Source organism: Leptonotus elevatus, chromosome 2 (genome assembly GCF_054856555.1).
Source record: "Leptonotus elevatus isolate MCC_2025b chromosome 2, RoL_Lele_1.0, whole genome shotgun sequence".
Lineage (NCBI taxonomy): Eukaryota > Metazoa > Chordata > Actinopteri > Syngnathiformes > Syngnathidae > Leptonotus > Leptonotus elevatus.
Genome location: NC_141240.1, coordinates 10,282,195 through 10,302,397, shown reverse-complemented (window position 1 = coordinate 10,302,397; position 20,203 = coordinate 10,282,195). Strand labels below are relative to the sequence as shown.

At 38.2% G+C, this 20,203-nt stretch overlaps 1 protein-coding gene across 2 annotated transcripts; it reads left to right on the top strand.

Moving 5' to 3' along the window:
- Positions 1-14: 14 nt before the first annotated feature.
- Positions 15-19,956, top strand: LOC147178380 (6-phosphofructo-2-kinase/fructose-2,6-bisphosphatase 2-like). 2 transcript variants are annotated; one of them, XM_086068008.1, is made up of 17 exons: positions 15-1,914; positions 3,433-3,572; positions 4,149-4,294; positions 4,896-5,021; positions 7,045-7,141; positions 7,226-7,292; positions 7,360-7,434; positions 7,514-7,570; positions 7,720-7,844; positions 8,208-8,415; positions 11,354-11,500; positions 11,575-11,679; positions 11,776-11,905; positions 13,465-13,527; positions 13,625-13,689; positions 17,009-17,206; positions 17,396-19,956. In XM_086068008.1, the coding sequence occupies exons 3-17, from the start codon at positions 4,219-4,221 to the stop codon at positions 17,447-17,449; spliced, it is 1,593 nt and encodes a 530-aa protein (XP_085924134.1). In that variant the 5' UTR covers positions 15-1,914; positions 3,433-3,572; positions 4,149-4,218; the 3' UTR covers positions 17,450-19,956. The 2 variants fall into 2 exon arrangements, with proteins under 2 accessions (XP_085924134.1, XP_085924133.1); XM_086068007.1 differs by having other exon boundaries at positions 3,433-3,576.
- Positions 19,957-20,203: the final 247 nt, after the last annotated feature.

The following is a 20,203-nucleotide window of genomic DNA, read 5'->3' as shown; positions in this document are numbered from 1 at the left end:
TGCGTATGTATGTATATATATATATATATATATATATATATATATATATGCAGTGCTGCTCAAAAGTTGGTGAACCCTGCAGGCATGGTCAGACTTTTTGTATAAAATATTAAAATAACCTTATTAAATGTTTAGTCATACCCAAATCTACAATGCTGACATTGAAAATAATGGACTTGAACAAAAAGAATGATAATATTGTCATTCACTCTTGAACAAAAGTTGTTGATTTAAGAAAAACTAATCGGAAATTGCACCTTCATCCAAACACTTTCGTTAGTGACTTATCAGTCTTTTACATCTACTTTAGGGAATTTTTGCCACTCTTCCTTGCAAAATGCAGCTAATTGAGAGAGGTTGGATGGGCATCTAGCGTAAACTGCCCGCTTCAGGTCCCGCCACAGTATTTTGAAAGAATTTAAGTCAGGATTTTGACTGGGCAAATCCAGAACATGAATTTTGTTGTTCTACAGACATTCCTTGGTTGTATTGCTGTAATGCTTTGGAATATTGTCATGTTGCATGATCCATCTTCTACCAGACTGTAACTTCACAAAGGACGGCTTGAAGTTATCATCCAGGATTTCACAATATTCCTCTGAATTCATGATTCCCTGGATTATGTGGAGTTGTCCAGGTCCTGAGGATGAAAAGCCAGTCCATGCTTCACTGTAGGGAGAAGGTTCTTTTGCTGGTATGCAGTGTTGATGACTGTTTTAGTTTTAACCAAACAGTTAAATTTTGGACTCATCTGTCCACAGAAGGGACTTCCAAAAAGCTTCAGTGTTGTCCAGGTACTAGTTGAGATGGGCAGCTTTGATCTTTTTTTGTGAGCAGAGGCTTCTACATGGCAAGCCTTCCATGAAAGCCTTGTCGGTTTACTTTTCTGATAGTTAAAGCATGCACATGTGTCCCAGATGTAGCAAAAGAGGTCTGCAAATCCCTCCATGTGATGCACAGGTTGGCTTTCACCTGAATTATCATTTGTCTTGTGGGTCTTGCTGATATTTTAGAAGGTCATCCACTTCTAGGCTGGATTGTAGTCATTTTCAGTGTGCTCTAGTTGCAGATGATCTGCTTCACAGTGGAATGATGCTCAATTTTTTTAGATGACTTTATAGCTTTCCCCAGACAGATGTGCTATCATTACCCACTTCCTGAGGTCCCTTGAGATTTCTCTTCCTCCTAGCATGACTGACCTGTATGGGTTCACCTGGGTAAGACTTAAGTGATGTGGTTTTGTCTCTGTTTCAGTCAGTGATGCACAATGTCTTTGCTAAACCTCTCATTTCATTTGCCCATTTCAGTGGTTAGTTTAGCTACCAATTTGTCCTACCTGATCCTACTTGACTGCTTGTTTTAAGCAATGCAGCTCAGGGTTCACTTACTTTTGCACCTACATGAATTGACCAAAACTATTTTTAATTAAGCTTTGATTACACAATTGATTTTTTTTTTTTAAGAACAATCCATTCAATTGATAAACCTGCACCTGTTATTTCATATAAAATGTAATGGTTCAGATTCAACAACAAAATCAGGTTGAACAATTGGAAAGTCCAAATTGCTTAAGAGATTCACAAACTTTTGAGCAGCACTGTGTGTGTGTGTGTGTGTGTGTGTGTGTGTATACTGTATATATGTGTGTGTGTATATACTGTATATATGTGTGTGTATACTGTATGTATGTATATATATATATATATATATATAGAGAGAGAGAGAGAGAGAGAGAGAGAGAGAAATCCTTTTAATGTTTTTCTTTAATGTGGGGTGGTCTGTGAAGTGTTTTAGGCATACGTAAGAGACAGATACCTTTATTCATTTTCATTATAATAATGAGCGTGTGAGCAATTTGTTTACCTCTACTTCCTGAGTTTCCAAGGGCTACAAAATGGGGCACGTGTTGAGAAGGCAAGTCTGAAGAGATTTTTGGATGCCGGCGTTTCGCCATCTTGTCGAACGCGCTAGTGCATATTTAAATGCAAGTGGTAAATCCAATGTGGGCTCTGATCGACAAAGACATGCCAATTCTGGCAATATAGCTGCAAATTCATCTGTCGCCTCGGTGGTTGCGCAGCGCAAGAGCAAAAACGCTTTCCAGAATATATTTATACAAACTAAGCACATATATTACAGACGACGTTATGATGTGTTAGTTTGACATTATCTCTTTCTTAAAGCATAAAGCATTTTGATTGCAACCTGACATTTTCTGAATAGAAATGATTTGTCGAATTAAAGTGGAATGCCACTAAACGTTTGAAGTGTGTTTTCCTTTACCTTTGGTATACACGAAATTACCTAATATGATCTGAAATAGAAATTAAATCCTGTGTATTTTCTGCTACCTATCATGTGAGGAGTGAAAAGGGGAAAAAAAGTTAAGTGTGAAAGCAGCCTTTAATTAAGAGAACATATAGCCTCTGTAGAAGATGGAAGTTTTGTAGTGGCCCAATCAAAGCCCATACCTGAATGGAGTTGAAAATTCGTGGTGGTAACCTGTGGTCTTGAAACGCTGTACGTTCTGACAAGACTCGGATCGCGTTTTCAGAGAAAGAGGATATTAGATACGTTGGAAACATGCTCCTTTGTCTAAGAAATCGAGGTCTACTAAAACGAAATTACAGGATGGATTTGACTTTAGGGTTGCCAACACGAGTCAGTTCAAAAGCGCCTCGTTGCGTCATAAACAATCAGAGCCGTATATAGAGAGAGGTGTACCTCTATCTACGGCTCTGTAAACAACGGACATAAGCGCCTCCAACCGGTTGCACTGTGAATCTTTCATCAGTCGCATCTATTATACTAGCAGAGAATCAGAATAGCCTTCACTATAAAAGTGAAATTTACTGTAAACTTCTTTTTTATTTGCTTTCATCGTTTTACAATATATAAATAAACAATATATAGTACAGTACATCATAAATAAATAATAACGGAAAACATTATTTACAATACCTTCATGTACATACGGAACTTCTTATTCTCTAGAAGATACATTTCGGCCACTTGAAGTTCACAACAGTAACATACCAATGCATAAAAAAACACACCAAATATTTTAACCCCTTCATACATGAATTATAATTCTAAAAACATATATAAAATGTTGCATTCCTTTTCTAGTTTGACTTTTTATTTATTTATTTATTTTGAGAACAGCAATGTATGACAGTACTGAGATTCAGGGTTTGGCTGGTTGTATGTTTTGCCTGTGTTTGTGTGTGTGTTTCCCCTTATGTACTCTGACTTTCTCTTACATTACAAAAGCATGTTTTAAAAATTAAATGCGGTCCTCGAGCACCTGGATTAGAATAAAATAAATTACTGGATTTTATATTCGGAGAATAAAGATACACACGACAGGGTTGATAAATGATGGCTGGCGTTTGATGCGTTTTAATTTGAAGCTTTTGCCGGATCTTGTAGATGTTGTATAGTGAACTTGAGCGGCTGCACTTCCTGCTAAGACAATCAGGAGGAGGAGCAGATAACATCCGAGCAGTGGAAGGTGTCAACAACTGATGTGAACTGTTTAACAAAGGAATAACGAATATAGAATAGACCTGGTGGGTGAGTCTTCAAACTTTACTCTTTCTTTCCGCGTTGTCAGGTGCTTATTTCTGACACTATAAGGTGTTCTATAAAAGTGAAATGATTAACTCATACGGCCGGTAATGTCGTAAAGTCTTGAGCAGAGGTGTGCCATCGGTTCATTACTTGCGCATTTCCACCTCTCTGTCATTGACTTGTCTTCGTGTTATATTTTTTATGTGGTAACTTTCACAAATGTTCCCTTGAATTGCTATTTGCTTTAATGTAATCGCAATTATGTCCTGTAACGTTATGTTGCTGATTGTACATAACCAGCATTTGGTAATCTTTGATAATCCATTTGTATTAAATGATGTAAATTCACATGTGTATATATTTTTTTGTTTTTAATTTTTTTTATTTATGAATTTATTTTTATTTTTTTATCATATTGGCTCAATGGCTCGTGGCATATTGACCCATGTTAAGCACTGGTGCATTATTGTAATGTAATTTTCAACCAATTTTCCACAATCACACACTGCTTCTTAAATTATTTTGCATCTGGTTGTACTGATTCTTGGATGACATTCTTATCCGGTCCTCCATAGATAGAAAGATGCTGACTTCATCGTGACAGTGACTAGGGACCATCAGGCCAGCGCCGCAAGCTGACTCGCCATGGCTGCCCGGCATCAGAGGCCAGCAGACATGGCAGATGGCTCAATGGAGTCCAAAAGGACTGAGAAAAAGTGCTGTAAGTGAATTGTTGTATTTCTGTGCCTCAAGGTTAAAAGGTGGACTCCATTGAGGTGCTTATGTATTAACTATTCAACGTTGTACAATAACCCGAGTTAAGTGCAACTGGTGAGTCATTTTCAAAATCAGAAGAAATACAACTGTCAAGATGGATCAGAAATTATTCCATGAATTACTTTTCTGAATGATCTCATCAAGTCTGGTCTTGTCAGGTATTTGCTCTTATTTTTCTTGCTTTTATGGAAACAGGAAAGCGGTGTTTGTGGATTTAGTATTTGACATTTTGTACTTACTAATCATGTTTGCTAAAAAGTCAACCAACGGACATGCTGTTGCCAGTGAAACATTAATTTAACGTAATGATGCAGCACTGACTTGTGTTATTCTTCAGCATGACTCTAAGTTTGCTCACATAACAAAGTCCTCAGTTTATGTTCCTTTCCTTCAGTGGTGATGCCACCCAAATTTGTAAGTTTGAACGCACCGTAGGCTATCACTAACCTAACCTATGTAAATAATTTCATGAAAAACACTTGTAGATCAGAAATGTAAAAAAAAAAAAATGTGCAAACTATTAAGGTTGGTTTATTGTTTTGCAGCCTGGGCCTCCTACATGACCAATTCTCCAACTGTGATTGTGATGATTGGGCTACCTGCTCGGGGGAAAACCTATATGTCCAAGAAGCTGACGCGCTACCTCAACTGGATTGGAGTGCCGACTAAGGGTTAGTATCACGTTATTAGTAAATACAAATCCTGCTTGAGCCTTGTCATGCCATGAACCACTCATTTGAATGGTTGATTCTGAAACTTCGGTGGACCAAAACAGTTGTTAGTTGTCAACGGAAACAACCAAAATGAATTGTCTTACATGCAAAACGTACTAAAAACCAAATGACTAAGACTATGATGCTAGTGATAGCAGATCATTTGCAACTAATATTCTTTGAATAGAGGGTAATTACTCAAAATAAATGATAAATAAATATGTAGCCACACATTTTCCCTTGGGCTGCCTTCTGCTGAATTCATACCACCGAAAACTTAGTCTTAGATGCATCCTGTTCCTCTTCCTTGTTTCATGTCTTATAGTCTGTTGAAACCCCCCTTAAATATATATTGTATTTGTTAAATACAGAAGTAGCCATTATTTAAAAAATTTAAACAGAAATAGTAAGTGTTTGAAATTATGGTGCAAAACTGTTTACTTATGACCGGGTCTGACTATCCTTTCACTTGTTACTTTCTTGGATGAGCTAATTGGTGCTTGAATTTACTGACTATTAAGGGTGTGCCCAAAAATCGATTCTCATAAGAATCGTGATTCTCATAAGAATCGCGATTCTCATTTAGTACAATTCAGAATCGATTTTAAATGTCCCCAAATCGTTTTTATTTCAAATTCTTCCCTTTGTTTGTGTGCCTTTATTGGGAGCGCTGTTCATGTTGTACCCGAGTTGGCCACTGAGGGGCAGTGTGGTTCCACGCGGTCTGTTACACTGTTAAGTTGTAGCCACATTAGAGAGTAGATGGGAAAAGTCACGATCAAGTTATTCCAATAAAAGTTGTTGTTTTTTGCAGCGTGGAGCCGTTCTTTTGAGTGATAAAAGTGCCACGAGTAGCGCACTAGTTAGCATTAGCGAGTCAGACTGGAGATCATTACGATTCCTTGAACATCTATAAATTGAAGCAAAAATCATTTTCAATCAAATCATTTTGAAACAAAAATCATTCTTAATCGAAAATCGATTCTGAATCGAATCACACACCCAAAAATCGGAAACAAATTGAATCGTGAGACATTCAAAGATTCCCACCCCTACTGACTATCTATAAGTGAGGACACATCTTTACTGGGAAGAAAGTGTGGAAAAACAAATGGCGCTGAGCATAGTTCGTTTTAAAAGGGGGTTAAAGCCTTTCTTCCGTTGATGCCACAAATTGACGCAGCCAGGTGTTAGCTTCTGTACAGTAGCTGGTGCTCGAAGAAAGATGAGAGGGGTAGGGGAAGGGGTTTGAGGGCACTGCTTTCACCCTCACCAAGTCTGGCTGGAAAATCCAACCTAAGGCCTTTTAGTCACCGACTGCATTCTCAGACAGTTTAACTCATTCACTGCCATCGACGGCTAGCGACGTAAAAAATTCATTAGTTTAATATTTTTTTCCACTTTTGTTAACAAGAGTATGAAAACCTAGAATTTGTTATTGTACATTTAGAACAGATATACAATTTGTGATTAATTGTAAGTTAACTAGTGAAGTCATGCGATTATTTACGATTACAATTTTTAATCGCCTGACGCCCCTAATTTTTAATAATATTTTCTCCTTTTTTTTAATCGCGTCAGGCGGTATTTTTTTCAACTGTAATTAATTGCATGACTTCAATAGTTAACTCACGATTAATCACACATTTTATATCTGTTCTAAATGTACAATAATTTTTTCATACTCTTGTTAACAAAAGTGAAAAAAACTAATAGAAATAGTTCAAATGAATTTTTGACGTCTATAGCCGTCAATGGCAGTGAATGAGTTCAATTGTAATCTACTGTACTGCTATATTCAGAGATTTTCCTCCACTCACATCTTGTACTGTATGTGATTGTGTCCATATCAACACTGCCTCTCTTTGTAGTTGTAAATTGTTGGAATGCAGGTGAACCGGTTTGGAGGGCGCAGTTGATATGAAGGTCACCGCCTACCACGAGTTTTGTGCTTTCACACTCTCACATGGTTTCTCCACAGTCTTCAACCTTGGAGTTTATAGGAGAAAAGCCGTGAAGTCATACAAGTCCTATGACTTTTTCAGACATGACAATGAAGAAGCCATGCAAATAAGAAAGTGAGTAGGACTACTAGCCCAGCAAGCTAGTAACCTAACTAGATGTTTAACAAGTAGGCCATTAATATAACTTTGTTTTAACAGACAGTGTGCTCTGGTGGCGCTACAAGATGTCAAGTCTTACCTGAATGAGGAAGGAGGGCAGATCGCTGTAAGCAAACTAAAAATGTCACAGGTTTCTCTCGACTTTTGTCTGAGCGCCTCATTTTGCTGTACAGGTTTTTGATGCTACCAACACCACCAGGGAGAGGCGGGAGCTCATCCTCAGTTTTGCAAAGGATCATTCATATAAGGTCACAACCCCACTATTGATTAATCGTAATGGCATACAGATAGTTTTATAGTGAATTATTTATATTTTTTCTTTCTCAGGTATTTTTTGTAGAATCTGTATGTGATGATCCAGATGTCATTGCTGCAAACATCCTGGTAATTAAAGCAACAATAATATTTTGAATTGATTGAAAAAACAGACCAAATATTCATTTTGATGCTGTCACGCAACTTTTTACTTACATGTCGACATCATAATTTGTTTATGTTCTGCCATTTATTTATTTAAATTATTATTATTTCAGGAAGTGAAGGTGTCCAGTCCGGACTACCCAGAGAGGGACAGAGAAAGTGTCATGGGTGATTTTCTTAAGAGGATAGAATGTTATAAAGTAACTTACCAGCCTTTGGATCCAGATGAACATGACAAGTAAGATGTTATATGCCTATTCCTTTGACATTTTGGATTAAAAAAAAAAGAGGGCATATTGATATTGCACAAGTTGGCCAGCAGAGGGAGATGACAAGGCAGATGTTCTATAAAAAACATTTTTTGCTTTTAATATTAGGTTGTAATTTATGTTCACTTTTATAGTTATATACTTGTGGGAAATTGTATTTATAGACTTTCAAGCTACCAGGAACTTTTAGCCTCTGATACCAAAAGCCCCAAGATATCTGATAATAATTGCCAATTAGAGAGACTGCAGAAAAAGCACAAGGTTTCAGCAGTTTCAGTCACGATATGTTTTGGTGGGACTCGGAGTCCATCGTTGTCATTTTGTGCTTGCAGGAGCCTGTCCTTTATTCAGGTCATCAATGTTGGCCGTCGTTTCCTGGTCAACAGGGTGCAGGATTACATTCAGAGTAAAATTGTCTACTACCTCATGAACATCCACGTGCACTCGCACTCCATCTACATCTGTCGACATGGAGAAAGTCATCACAATCTGCAAGGACGCATTGGCGGAGATTCTGAGCTGTCAGACCGAGGGAAACAGGTGCTGGCATCATGCTTGCGTTTCAGTAATATATATTTTTTTACTTTTAATTCATGTGTGCTTCATATAAACTGCAAAAAAAAATTAAAATCGTAAAGAAAAGAAACTGTAATTTTCCGGCAGCTGAGGCGCCAGAAAAATACTTTGAAATAACAGAAAATTACTTTTGTCTAAAAACATGTCCGCCCCATATTATAAGTACAGTTTTTAATTGTAATTGTGGGAATGCTAGGTTCAAACTCAACTTGGACAACTCTTTAGTACAAATGCAATATTGAGTACTCGCCAAATTATTGCACATCCATTACTTTTGATGACTTATATAACGGCTGCAAGTCCTCTGTAGCTCATTGGGTAGGCTACTAAAGTGGACCTGTGACCAATAAACAGGAGGCAAGGGTTCGAATCCAACCTTAGACTGGTTGCATATCAACTTTTTTCTTTTCATTTATAATTAATCTACAATTGATCATTTGTAGTTTTCACCCAATTTATCTTTCATTATCATTCGTTTAACACACTTTATATTTTATGCATTCAATTTAATGTTCAATGACACATTCACTACTATTACTAGTAATTACTAGTCACTAGTAATACTACTACTATTACTAGTAATTACTAGTTACTAGTAATACTACTACTACTATTACTAGTAATACTACTACTAGTAATAGTAGTAGTAATTACTAGTTAACTACTAGTTAATTACTTTAATTTTCACATGAGTTATCCTTCAATTTCCTTCATAAGCATTCAGCTTTCAGCATTCCCACGCAATTTCTGCAGAAATTGCTCTTAGTCTAGTTTTAAAAAGATTTAGCCTATTTTAATTTATAGTTAAATTTTTTATGTTTTAATTACGATAGAAGCATTTTCACATTTTAAAACAAATTAACTAGAAATACGAATGCTTAAATTTACAGAAGAGGGATGTTATTAGTTGTTTTAATGACATTATTTTGTGGAAAAATGTTTAATAATTTGTGTTTGATGTAACATAACAGTATATGACAAAAAAAATAATGTGATTAATCTTTCAAAACATGGCCAATAACTGTTGGAAAACTAGATATTGGGTTTACAATTCCAACAGTTTAATGTTAGGGTAATTCACGCATATAGCTTTTAATATAAATATTACAATATTTGTGAAATTAACTTACTAACTTATTTTAACCATCAATATATGTACAGAGGAAACTCGGAGTTTGAACGCTTCGGAACTCGTACAAATCGGACTTTGACCAAAAAATCGGAGTAAAAAATGCCTCGGAGTTTGACCTCATTCTCGGAGTTTTAACACTCAAGCAAATCAAGCCAAGCCGAACGTACCTTGATCGGGTAGCCGAGTGAAGCCGAGCGATGCCGAATGCTCACGTTGTGGTAGTGAAGACAAAGCAAAGCGCTGCTCATTTCCAGTCAGAGCGGGTGAATACTGCCGGACGTGCTCCGTACGTTCACGAGTGCATTTTGATTTTTCCACGACAATTTTCTTCGCTATGGGCCCAAAGAAAGACAAATGTGCCAGCGGCAGCAAAGAAAAACGTACAGTGCTACTAACAGTGGATTTAGGAAGGAGGTGATCGCGCCATTGTAACTGCCGTGACTACTTCCATAAATACTGGCACAAGGGGCCCCCCTTAGCTATTCAAAAACGCGCCTGACGCTTAACAGCGCACAAGGACCCCTTAGTAGTCTAACAATATGCCCAATGTAAAATACACTAACTCAGGACTGAACTAAAGCATGCATTACCATAGCATTTATCATCCACTGATCACTCCACAACAAAAAAGGTAGGGTATGTTTTATTGTTTAAATACTGTACATGTTTTTTACATAAATAAAAATTAAAATAGGAATTTTCCGTTTTTGGAGCTTGGGAACAGATGAATTACATTTGCATTATTTCCTATAGGAAAAAATATGCTATGTTTCGGAGGTTGAACAAAAACAGACTTTAAACACTTCACAGGAACAAATTGTGTTCAAACTCCGACGTACCACTGTATTTCTAATGTTTTTTTTTGTAAAATAACAGAAATATGTGTTTTTACAGTTAAAGTGATTTCATGATATTTTACGTTTGACATGTAAAATCTGTTTATTTTTGTAAATGAAGTATTTTTAAAATAAAGGAAAAAACTAAAATAAAAAGTAAAATTCTGTATTCCAGTTGTTTTGTTTAAGGTGTAGTTGAGCTTTTGGTGGGGTCTTAAGTTTTGACCGTTTCAGTTTGTAAACGAACAATTCGAAACAGACTCCTCCCATGGCTCAACCCCCACTCTTTTCGTCAACATTGCGCCTGCCTTCAACGACTCGCCCGCTGCTAGTGATTGGCTGGAGGGGTAAACATTGACTTTCCGCCCAGAAACGTCCCTCTTATGGCAAAACAGGCTAGGGGGTGGTGCTTGCTGACAAAATCACCACCACACATTAACTGAAGCCGAGAGGTGTTGATTGAGAATTTCATGTGTATACATCCAGTGTTTATCAAATGTTTATTTGTGAGTGAAAACTTAAGACCCCACCTTTTAATACTGTTAAATAAATCTAAAAAACAAACAAACTGTTTTGATATGTCTGTTTTTTAACTCATTCACTGCCATTGACGGCTATAGACGTCAAAAATTCATTTGAACTATTTCTATTTAACAGTATGAAAACCTAGAATTTTTCTATTGTACTTTTAGAACAGATATAAAACTTGCGACTTTATAAACTTGCAAATTTATGAGTTTTTTGCTCACTTTAAATTTGCAAATTTTCCACTTTATCAAGTGGCAAATTTATGTTGTTTTTTTCTCGCAAATTTGCCACTTTATAAAATGTCAAATTTGCGAGTTTTTTCGTGAAAAATACGGTAAAATTAATTTTGGGACGTTTATAGCCGTCAATGGCAGTGAATGAGTTAAATAACTCGTTTGTTTTTCAGTTTGCTGGAGCACTGAAGGGTTTTGTAGAAGAGCATCGTCTGTCAGACCTGAAAGTTTGGACAAGTCAGCTGCGGCGCACCATTCAGACCGCAGAGGAGCTTGGCGTTCCCTACGAGCAGTGGAAAATCCTTAACGAGATTGATGCTGTATGTCCTCCAAAGAGACATCAATACCGGCAGACAGTCTTCGGCACTTATGGTTTTATTGCTTTGCGATTCAGGGAGTGTGTGAAGAGATGACATACAAAACAATTGAGGAAACCTACCCTGATGAGTACGCCATGAGGTACCAGGACAAGTATCACTACCGCTATCCTGGAGGAGAAGTAATTTCACATTTCATCTGTGTAATTGATGATGGCTTGAGTCAAACTCGTCTCTTGCTTTTAACTACCGTACACGTACTTTTGTTTTGTCTTTAGTCCTATCAGGACCTGGTGCAGCGACTGGAGCCAGTTATCATGGAACTGGAGCGGCAGGGCAACGTGCTGGTCATCTGTCATCAGGCCGTCATGCGCTGCCTGCTTGCCTACTTCCTGGACAAGAGTGCAGGTAGAATAACATGAGGATATGATGTTGAGTTCAGCCCGTCTTTCAGTAATAGGCTTAACATTCCACACGCCCTTTTAGGGCTTTTAACAAGCATCACACACTAATCGGCGGAGTTATTTTATCTCTTTTTTTTTTATATATATATATTTTTTTCTCTGCTAAAAATTTAATGAAGCCATTCCAGTTCACATGATTCTTCAAGGTGGGGGCTAGATGACACTGAGTACACACAGGAGTGGTAATATCTGAATCCATTACAAATTTAAAGAAAATTATGTGCAATCAAAATAGAAGGGTGAACTTAAAAGTGGAGGCAATTGTTTTTTTTGTTTTTTGTTTTTTATATATGTCACAGATACAATTAATAGTAGTCTAAGAGGCCCATATTTGGAGCTGGTATTCATTTTCAGTAAATAGGAAAAAATATGGCATCAAAATTAAACAAAAATACAAAATGTCTTAGTTTATTGAACGTTTCAGATTTTCAAAATGTTTTTTTAATTGTATTTTTATTTTATTTTAGAGAATAGACGTTTTACAATTCTGACAAAAAGTTCAGGGAGCGCCAGGGTCATCAATATGTCTTAAAAAGTTCAAAGATACCAATACCATAGTTCGTTATAGTTTCTAGAGTAAATAAATCTTCCCAAAAACTTTCACACATTTTTTAAATTCAATATCAGACAAAACCAAAAAGTGCAGAGTGTTCCCTGGGTCAGTAGCATCTCATAAAGATAACTGCAAATTGAAATAAATAGTTCCCTGAGGCCCTATTATCAGTCATCGTTAAAAAAAAAGAAGGCAGATACTGATATTCATCAAAATGCAGAATATCGGCGCCGATAATGATCTTTCCCTAAATCTCTGTATAGTCTGGCTGGCTACATAATGCTATGAAAGGTGGTACACTTCAGAGCAGAAATAATTTTGCAAAGTAGATCATTAATTATTTGCACCGTAGTAAAACAAAATCTTGTTAACGCAACATCTCAGTCTCTCACTTGCACTTGGATTTCAGATTTTTGGTTATAAAATGTGACCTGATCCGAATCTATCACAACAAACACAATTTTGGTTCCCTAATCCCACACAAATAATTGTTTTTGCATGAATTTATTGAACTCAACTTGTAAGGGTGGGTAGCAGTAGGTGAACAAGTGTCAGGAGCAGATTTGGAACCATTCCGCTTCACAACGCTCTTGATTCAGCAATAATTCCCGTGAAGCCATTAAGCTCAAGGTTCTTGAGTGAGGAGAGGGATTTGTGTGAAATATGTTGTGTCTGTTTGTGTGTAGATTGTGCAAATGTCCCCAATAAGGTCATTGGAGAGTAGAAAAAGAGCGGCTAGCAGACTATGACTCAAGGTCTGAGCCACAATTGGGTGTGGACAGCCAGACGGACCCGTTTTGACGACAAAAGCCCAAAAAGACGTGTGGGCTTACTTTTTACCCGCCTTTATGTCCCAATGGGAATAGCGGCGTACTTCGAAAAGAACATCCTGCATCGTCACAGAAAAACATTTACCACGATAAAGAAAGTTTTGTACTTCTTTGCCACAGATGATCTTCCATACTTGAAGTGTCCCCTGCACACTGTCCTCAAACTCACCCCTGTGGCTTATGGTAAGTCCACTCGTTGTTTTTGACTCTAAAACTGACATTCCCAGTATTCATTTGTGGTATTGAGGGTTTTTTTTTCTTTCTTGTCCTACGCCTCTAGGTTGTAAAGTGGATATGTTTGACCTGAAGGTGGAGGCTGTCAACACTCACAGGGACAGACCATTAGTAAGCTTTTCATTAATAGGAATTGAGTGGCAGGTTTCTCTGTGCACGCGCGTCACTTGAAAACAACAATTGCACTTAATCATAATTGGACATTTGGTTGTAAAGGTAAACAAAAACAAAAAAGTAGATACTGCTGTGATGCTGATCTGACATGATACAACCAACGACCCAAAATATAACATACGTTTTTGAATGATGATTGAAGAGGCTTTCAAAAGTAGCGCTAAACATTTTAGGCTGTATTGTTCAAACTTGGCATGCGCCAAAATACAAAGCTTGCAAATAGGGATGCACATTAACAGGTTTTTTTCACCGACACCGATAACCAATTACTTCTTGCTCCCCCACATCGATAACTAATCACTTTTTTTTGTATAAACTGCAAACTTTTCTGTTGTTGCAGCATAAAATAATTACAAATTTCAATCCTGTGGTCATTGACAACATGCAGTTGCATGTTTTGCTACTTTCTGAACTCAGGCACTGAGGCAATCTTAAAAGCTCTGTATATACTATTATTTTTTTTATATATTTAACATTCATGAAATGCAGGATCCCAAACAACATTTGAGTGCTGTTGGCCATTTTCATATAAAGACATTTTCAAGGACCAAAAGAAAAGCAAAAGATTAAAAATGTCACCCACCATAGCTGCACTTCAACGAGCCGTGGCCGTTTTTATATAGTTGTCGTATCCATCCATCCATTTTCTTATTCCCATTGTTAGCCATTTAGCTTAGCAATAGTTGGGCTTGGATACCCCACTTTTGTAATGTTACCTTCGCCTCATACAGTACCCGGTAGACGTCATTATTTTTCCCTAATATCGGTCCGATAGCTATTATGCATCCTTACTTACTTGCAATGCAATGTGACAACACAAAAGGTTTCAAGTTGAGTTGAACTGTGAGTATTTCTTTTGTTTTTGCTGTAGTGTATTTTTGTTTTTGTACCAGCTCACAACAACCTTTTTGGCACAGCGGTGCTACATTTAGGAACAGCTCCATCTTTGTTTCCTGGTTATAATTGTGTGTTATTTGCAGTGAGACGTTCATCCTGGAGTCCTAGACAGAGTGAGTGCTCCTACATGAAGTTATTGAGCGACATTTACAGAGAAACACTTTGTTGAAAAGGGTGGGAGAAAGCTTAACTCTTTTACTGCCAAAAACGTTAAATAACGTTTAGTAAAAACCTACGGAGGGGCGCCAAAGACGTTAAAAGACGTTCACTATGTTTTTTTTTTTTTTTTTGGAAACGGGTGGAGGAAAGCCTTGGGCAGCTGTGCTGAAAGTATCAAGCAGATCTAGTTAGTATAATGACTCGTTTTGGCCCCTAGATGGCAGCGATGACTCTCTTTGGACAAGATTGGGTGGCCGTCAGTAGAAGACGTGAGGCGGAGCTAAAGTGTTGAGGGGACAATGGCTGATGAAGCAACAATGGAGACCGGTTGCAAGCAGCTCATGCTTGAGCATTTTTTTCAAAGACGGAAAGCATCGATCAATACTAAAAAGCGCATTGATGTCGACGATGATGATGATAGTGACTCCGAGCTTGACGCCGAAGTTGGAAGCGTTGAACCGGCCGTTATGATCACGTAGTAAAGCCTCACCGGCTAGCGATGCTAACGCCGGAAAACGCGGAGCACAACCGACCGAGCACTTCTGCACAAGCGGACATTCAATCGGACGATGAAGAGTAGTCGAAAAGCATCGACCAATGCACATTGATGATGATGATGGTGACTCCCGAGGTTGACGCCGAAGTTGGAAGCGTTGACGCGCGACGATGATCACGTCATAAAGCCTCACCGGCTAGCGATGCTAACGCCGGAAAACGCGGAGCACAACCGAGCACTTCTGCACAATCGGACGATGGAGAGTACCCCGAGTCCAATGCATATTCATCGGAGGAGCAGGTACAGTCTGATCACGGAGAAGACACTGGTTCTGGACTACGATGCCACCATGAATGGAGTGGATAAGATGGATCAGAACATCTACCACCCGGTATAGGAACTGAAGGACATGAGGAAGCCAGACGTAACACCACCGTAACGTAACTGTAGCATGATCCTGATAGTAGACTTGATGGCAACACACACTGCAGTATATACTTGCTATTCCCCGGAAAAAACGGCCGGCAAGAAAGTGCACGCGAAGGGGCAATCGCAGTGAAACTAATCTGTTGTGCAAATCCTGTTGCGTCTCCTTGCACGCAGGGGAGTGTTACACAAAAAGAAAAACTGTCGTTGAAACATCCACATAATTGTAAATAGTACCACAGTTGCACACATTTGTAAATAGTTTGCCAAATTGTTGTCAAATTGTTAAACTGTTGAATGTAAATAAACGTATTTTGCTATCAAAAAACACTTTTTCATTCTTGGTGGTAGTGTTTTATAGAAGTAAAGCACTATTTAGGTGTTTGTGGCATCATTCATGGACAAAAAGAAGTGTAAAATTCACTAGAGTGCATGAAATAATATCGTTTCACTAAATGCTTGATTTCTCCGTATTTTGGTCCAAAACAAGCGCATTTAGGTGAAACTAACCATTTTCTATTGTTGATTACTGAAAAACGAAATAAGGTAGAAACAAACTTTTTTTTTCTGATGAAAGATGAGAGTTCAATCTTTCATTTGGTAGTATGTGTGTTTCCATAGTCCAAACGTTTATAGTCAAAATGCTTAAATCGGCTGGCACTCACAGCATCCCTTTTCTGAAAACGTCTGGCAGTCAAAGAGTTAACAATAGGTTTATCGCTTCCCAAGCACACCTTGGGGGAGGTGTCGGAACTTGTCTGGTTCTTCTTTCAATGTCTTTTGGATTTGGGCAATTTGTAGCGACATAACCCGCCAAAACTGCAGCTTGATATTTTCACTGCAGTTTTCACTTTTCAAAGCTTGCTGGCATTTTCTCTTTTTTTGTGCCTTAGCTGTAGAGAAAACATTCTCACTGTGCTTTTCTTTTTTTTTCTTTCTTTTTTTGTGGTCATTCTGGGAGGTTGTTTAGCAACTGACTTTTCAGCGCAGGGCTACAGATTATTTCTCAACTTCAACATTTGACGTAGTGTAAAAACTAGTCATTGCTAAAAGAAGCTTCATGAACCACTTGCAATATTTTTTACTCCTCTAGATGGTGCTCTTGGTTTATAGATAAAGGCTCGTGCAATGGAAATTGATTAAATCTCCACTGCATCTTTGAACCAAGAGCAGCATCCAGAGGAGTAAAAAAAATATAGATCGCAAGTGGTTCATGAAGCTTCATTTTCCATCACTTTGGCTCAGTTGTTGTGATTTTTGTCTGCCATCGCCGATTAGAACCAAAGCAGGGGAGACGTTCCACCAGCGTTCTACCGGAGGAGTAGCTTCACGCCACTGTCCAGCCACGACCAGATCAAACGGCCTCGCCTCTACAGCGTCGGCAACCCTCCGCAGCCTCGCTTGTCCCAGAACCCCGTTTTACCCAGCATGCCGTTCTCTGAGTCATCAGAGGGCGTGGAGCTGCGAGAAAGAGAGGTCGGTGTTGACTTTGTGAAGAAGGTGAAAGAAAATGAGGGTTTGTTTGTCACTTGCCATCCAGACAGGGAGTGTTTCACCCTGACGGATGAGCTCACGCGTCAAAATTAGAACATGTTGCTAAGTTATGTGACTTTTGGTGTGGTGTTTTCATGAAATCTCCAGCTCTCTCTTTTTGCATTTTTGCAGGACTCCCTGAACGGCTTCAGTGCAGCAGACACAGATGACTGTGCTGGCAGTTAAAGAAAAGTTTCTTAGTCTCGCACCGCTGACCCAATGTTTGGCCTGGCTTTGCTCCACGTGCACCTTCCGCTTGTACCACCACAATTAGTTGTTTGTTCGCCACATGCAACCTCAACAAAAATCGCTGTATAGTTCTGTCATACAAACAAATACTCCATCCAGTCATGAGCTTATTTGCTAATAAGTCGCTACCTATAGGGTGTCAAATGTGTAAAACACTCGAGAGGAAGCCAATTCTCATTGTACGCCACAGTCTTGTCAACACCTCTGTGATGTTCCAAAAGGAAGAGATCACTGCAAAATGATATTTTACACTGGCTCGACTATAAATGAAATGAACGTATTTATTCTAGAAACTACTGAAAACATTACTCCTAAATTGCAAATGAAAATGTTGTCAAACATTTATTTTTAAGAAAAGTGCAAAAGCTTAATGTAAGAAGATGCACTGCAGTTTTAGAAGAAATCAGTTCCTCCTCATCTTCAAACTCTCTGCCCCTTCTTCATGGAACTTGTAACAAAATGTCTGCAAACTTCTCTCGTTGACTGACTTTCAATCCAGACTGAAACACTTGAGATCATCTCCTTAGTATGTAACTGTTTTATATCATTTTTATATCATTTCAAGTTGTGTTGAAACTAACCTTTTTAGCGGGCTCTTGGCCAGGGCTCCTTTGAAAAATAGTTTTTTTGTTTTAACTCGGGGAGGGTTCAGAAATCAATGTTTAAAGGAATGGCCTTGATTAGACTTTTTGATACTCCTGGAACAAAAATAAAAGCAACTTGGCTTTAATAATGATAATGCACCAGATTTATATAGCGCTTTTCTAGACACAGAAACTTTTTTTTTTAAACATTATTCATGCACTCAGACAGTCAGACTGGTGGTGGCAAACGGAAGCGTGGCTGCCAGTGTGTGCCTACGACTCCTCCAACCACCACCAAACATTCGCACCATTCATACACCAGTGTATCTAGCACTGGAGGCAATGTGTGTGAAGTGTCTCGCCCAAGGACACAACGACACTTGACTTGGAGAGTGATAATCAAACAGCCGACCTTCTGGTTACTGAACAACCATCTCTACCCCTGAGCTGGTAGCTGGCTGCCACTTTGTTTGATGTAAAAACAAAAAAGATTGTCAGGTTTGAGAGCCATTGTCATTCCTTGACAACCTTAGACCAAATAACTATAACATCATTTGATGGCCAGACAAAGAGAGAGGGGATGAACTTGTTTTTCGGAGTTACGGTACTATGACGCGGGATTTGCCCCTCCTCCACACGTGACAATCTGGCTATCTTGCTAGCTACCGTAATGTATGTGGTACCCACGTAAAGCTCCGCTTCTCTGCTTTCAGAAGCCGTTGGAATTACGTTGCTAGCGCTAGCGGGTCAAGAATTACGGTAATTTGGAAAAACAAGTGTGTTGTCCTGTCGCCGCTGACAATTTCGGATTTGAAGGGTAAAATAACGTCACGTTACTTTGGCTCTTCCTTTTATGGCCTGTTCCGAACAGTCCTCACTGAATTTCACCCCAGATGCCATTTGCATTTGACATACTATTTTTGTAGGTGACTACAGTTCAATGATATTCATTCCTACACGTTGACAGTTATTGCAGTCAGCAAAGAGTTGTTTTTGTCCCATGCTGGTCTGTAACGTTGTCAATGAATGTAGATATGCTGATTAAAGACAGATTAAGAGTGCTCTCGAAATGTGTTAGTATCATTTCGCATGTATTATGGTTTTATGGTGGTGGCCTCTAGAATGTCACGAGAGGTTGAGAGGAACAGTTAACTTTTTACAATGCACCGTCTGAAATGTTTAGATTGTGGACACTAAATTAGCGTGTATTACTAAGTAATGCAATGTTCTTCATAGGAGAGAGTAACTTTGCCTTGAACGTTAAAACTTTTGTCACACCGACTGGCCTTCAAGATGATTTGAGCTGTTTGTCATAACTCATTCAAATCTGAGCATGTGTAAATTACGTTTGAACCATCTGAAATTCAATGCAGTGTTGCGAAGGGCTCTAGCAATCAAGGCCATGTCTCTTTATGATAAGACAGTTGTTTAGTGAAATAGAAAGTGTGTAGTCGTGTACAATGTAACTTCAACAGTATCAACAGATTCATGCAACGTATTGTCAGGAATAAATCATACTACAGTGCCTTTGTATAACAAGCTATGAGGTACATTTTGACGTGCTTTGAATGATTGTGATGAAAAAAATGACAAGTCAGTATTGTAGACTTTGCGGTTTTGTTTTTATAGGTTCTTATATATTTAAACTGCACTTGGTTTCACATCATTTCTAAAGAGTCATACATGCTGGCATCACAAACGTAAACAATGACAAATCTATGCGATTTAAAGTTGTGCTGTGTCACACTGTAAATGTATGCCCTTTGTGTGATTTGTTGTCTTCAGTTTCTGATGGTTTTCAAAATTACATTTAAAAATCCTTGTCATTTTGAATGAATTACAACCATATATCCATAGCTACGTATTTGCTTGCTTGATTGTTACTCAATTTGTGTGTCTGGGAACTTTAATCTGTTGTGTCATTTTGATGTAATTACAGAAAAAGCCTTTACAGATTATGTGTGCACAAAAGTTATGCGCACATCGAATACTGCTTTAGGACCAAATGGAAAGTAGTTCTAATCTACTGTATTTGATGATACACTCTATTTTTAAATTTACAAGCATTTCAATCCATAATTTTTTGTTTTCCTAATTTATCTTTGCA

Bases quoted from the DNA above. Each gene is read 5' to 3' on its own strand.
- LOC147178380 (XM_086068008.1), top strand. From the start codon at position 4,219: ATGGCTGCCCGGCATCAGAGGCCAGCAGACATGGCAGATGGCTCAATG. The intron at 7,142-7,225 runs GTGAGTAGGACT...TTGTTTTAACAG, and splicing joins GAAGCCATGCAAATAAGAAA to ACAGTGTGCTCTGGTGGCGC. The intron at 11,501-11,574 runs GTATGTCCTCCA...TTTGCGATTCAG, and splicing joins TCCTTAACGAGATTGATGCT to GGAGTGTGTGAAGAGATGAC.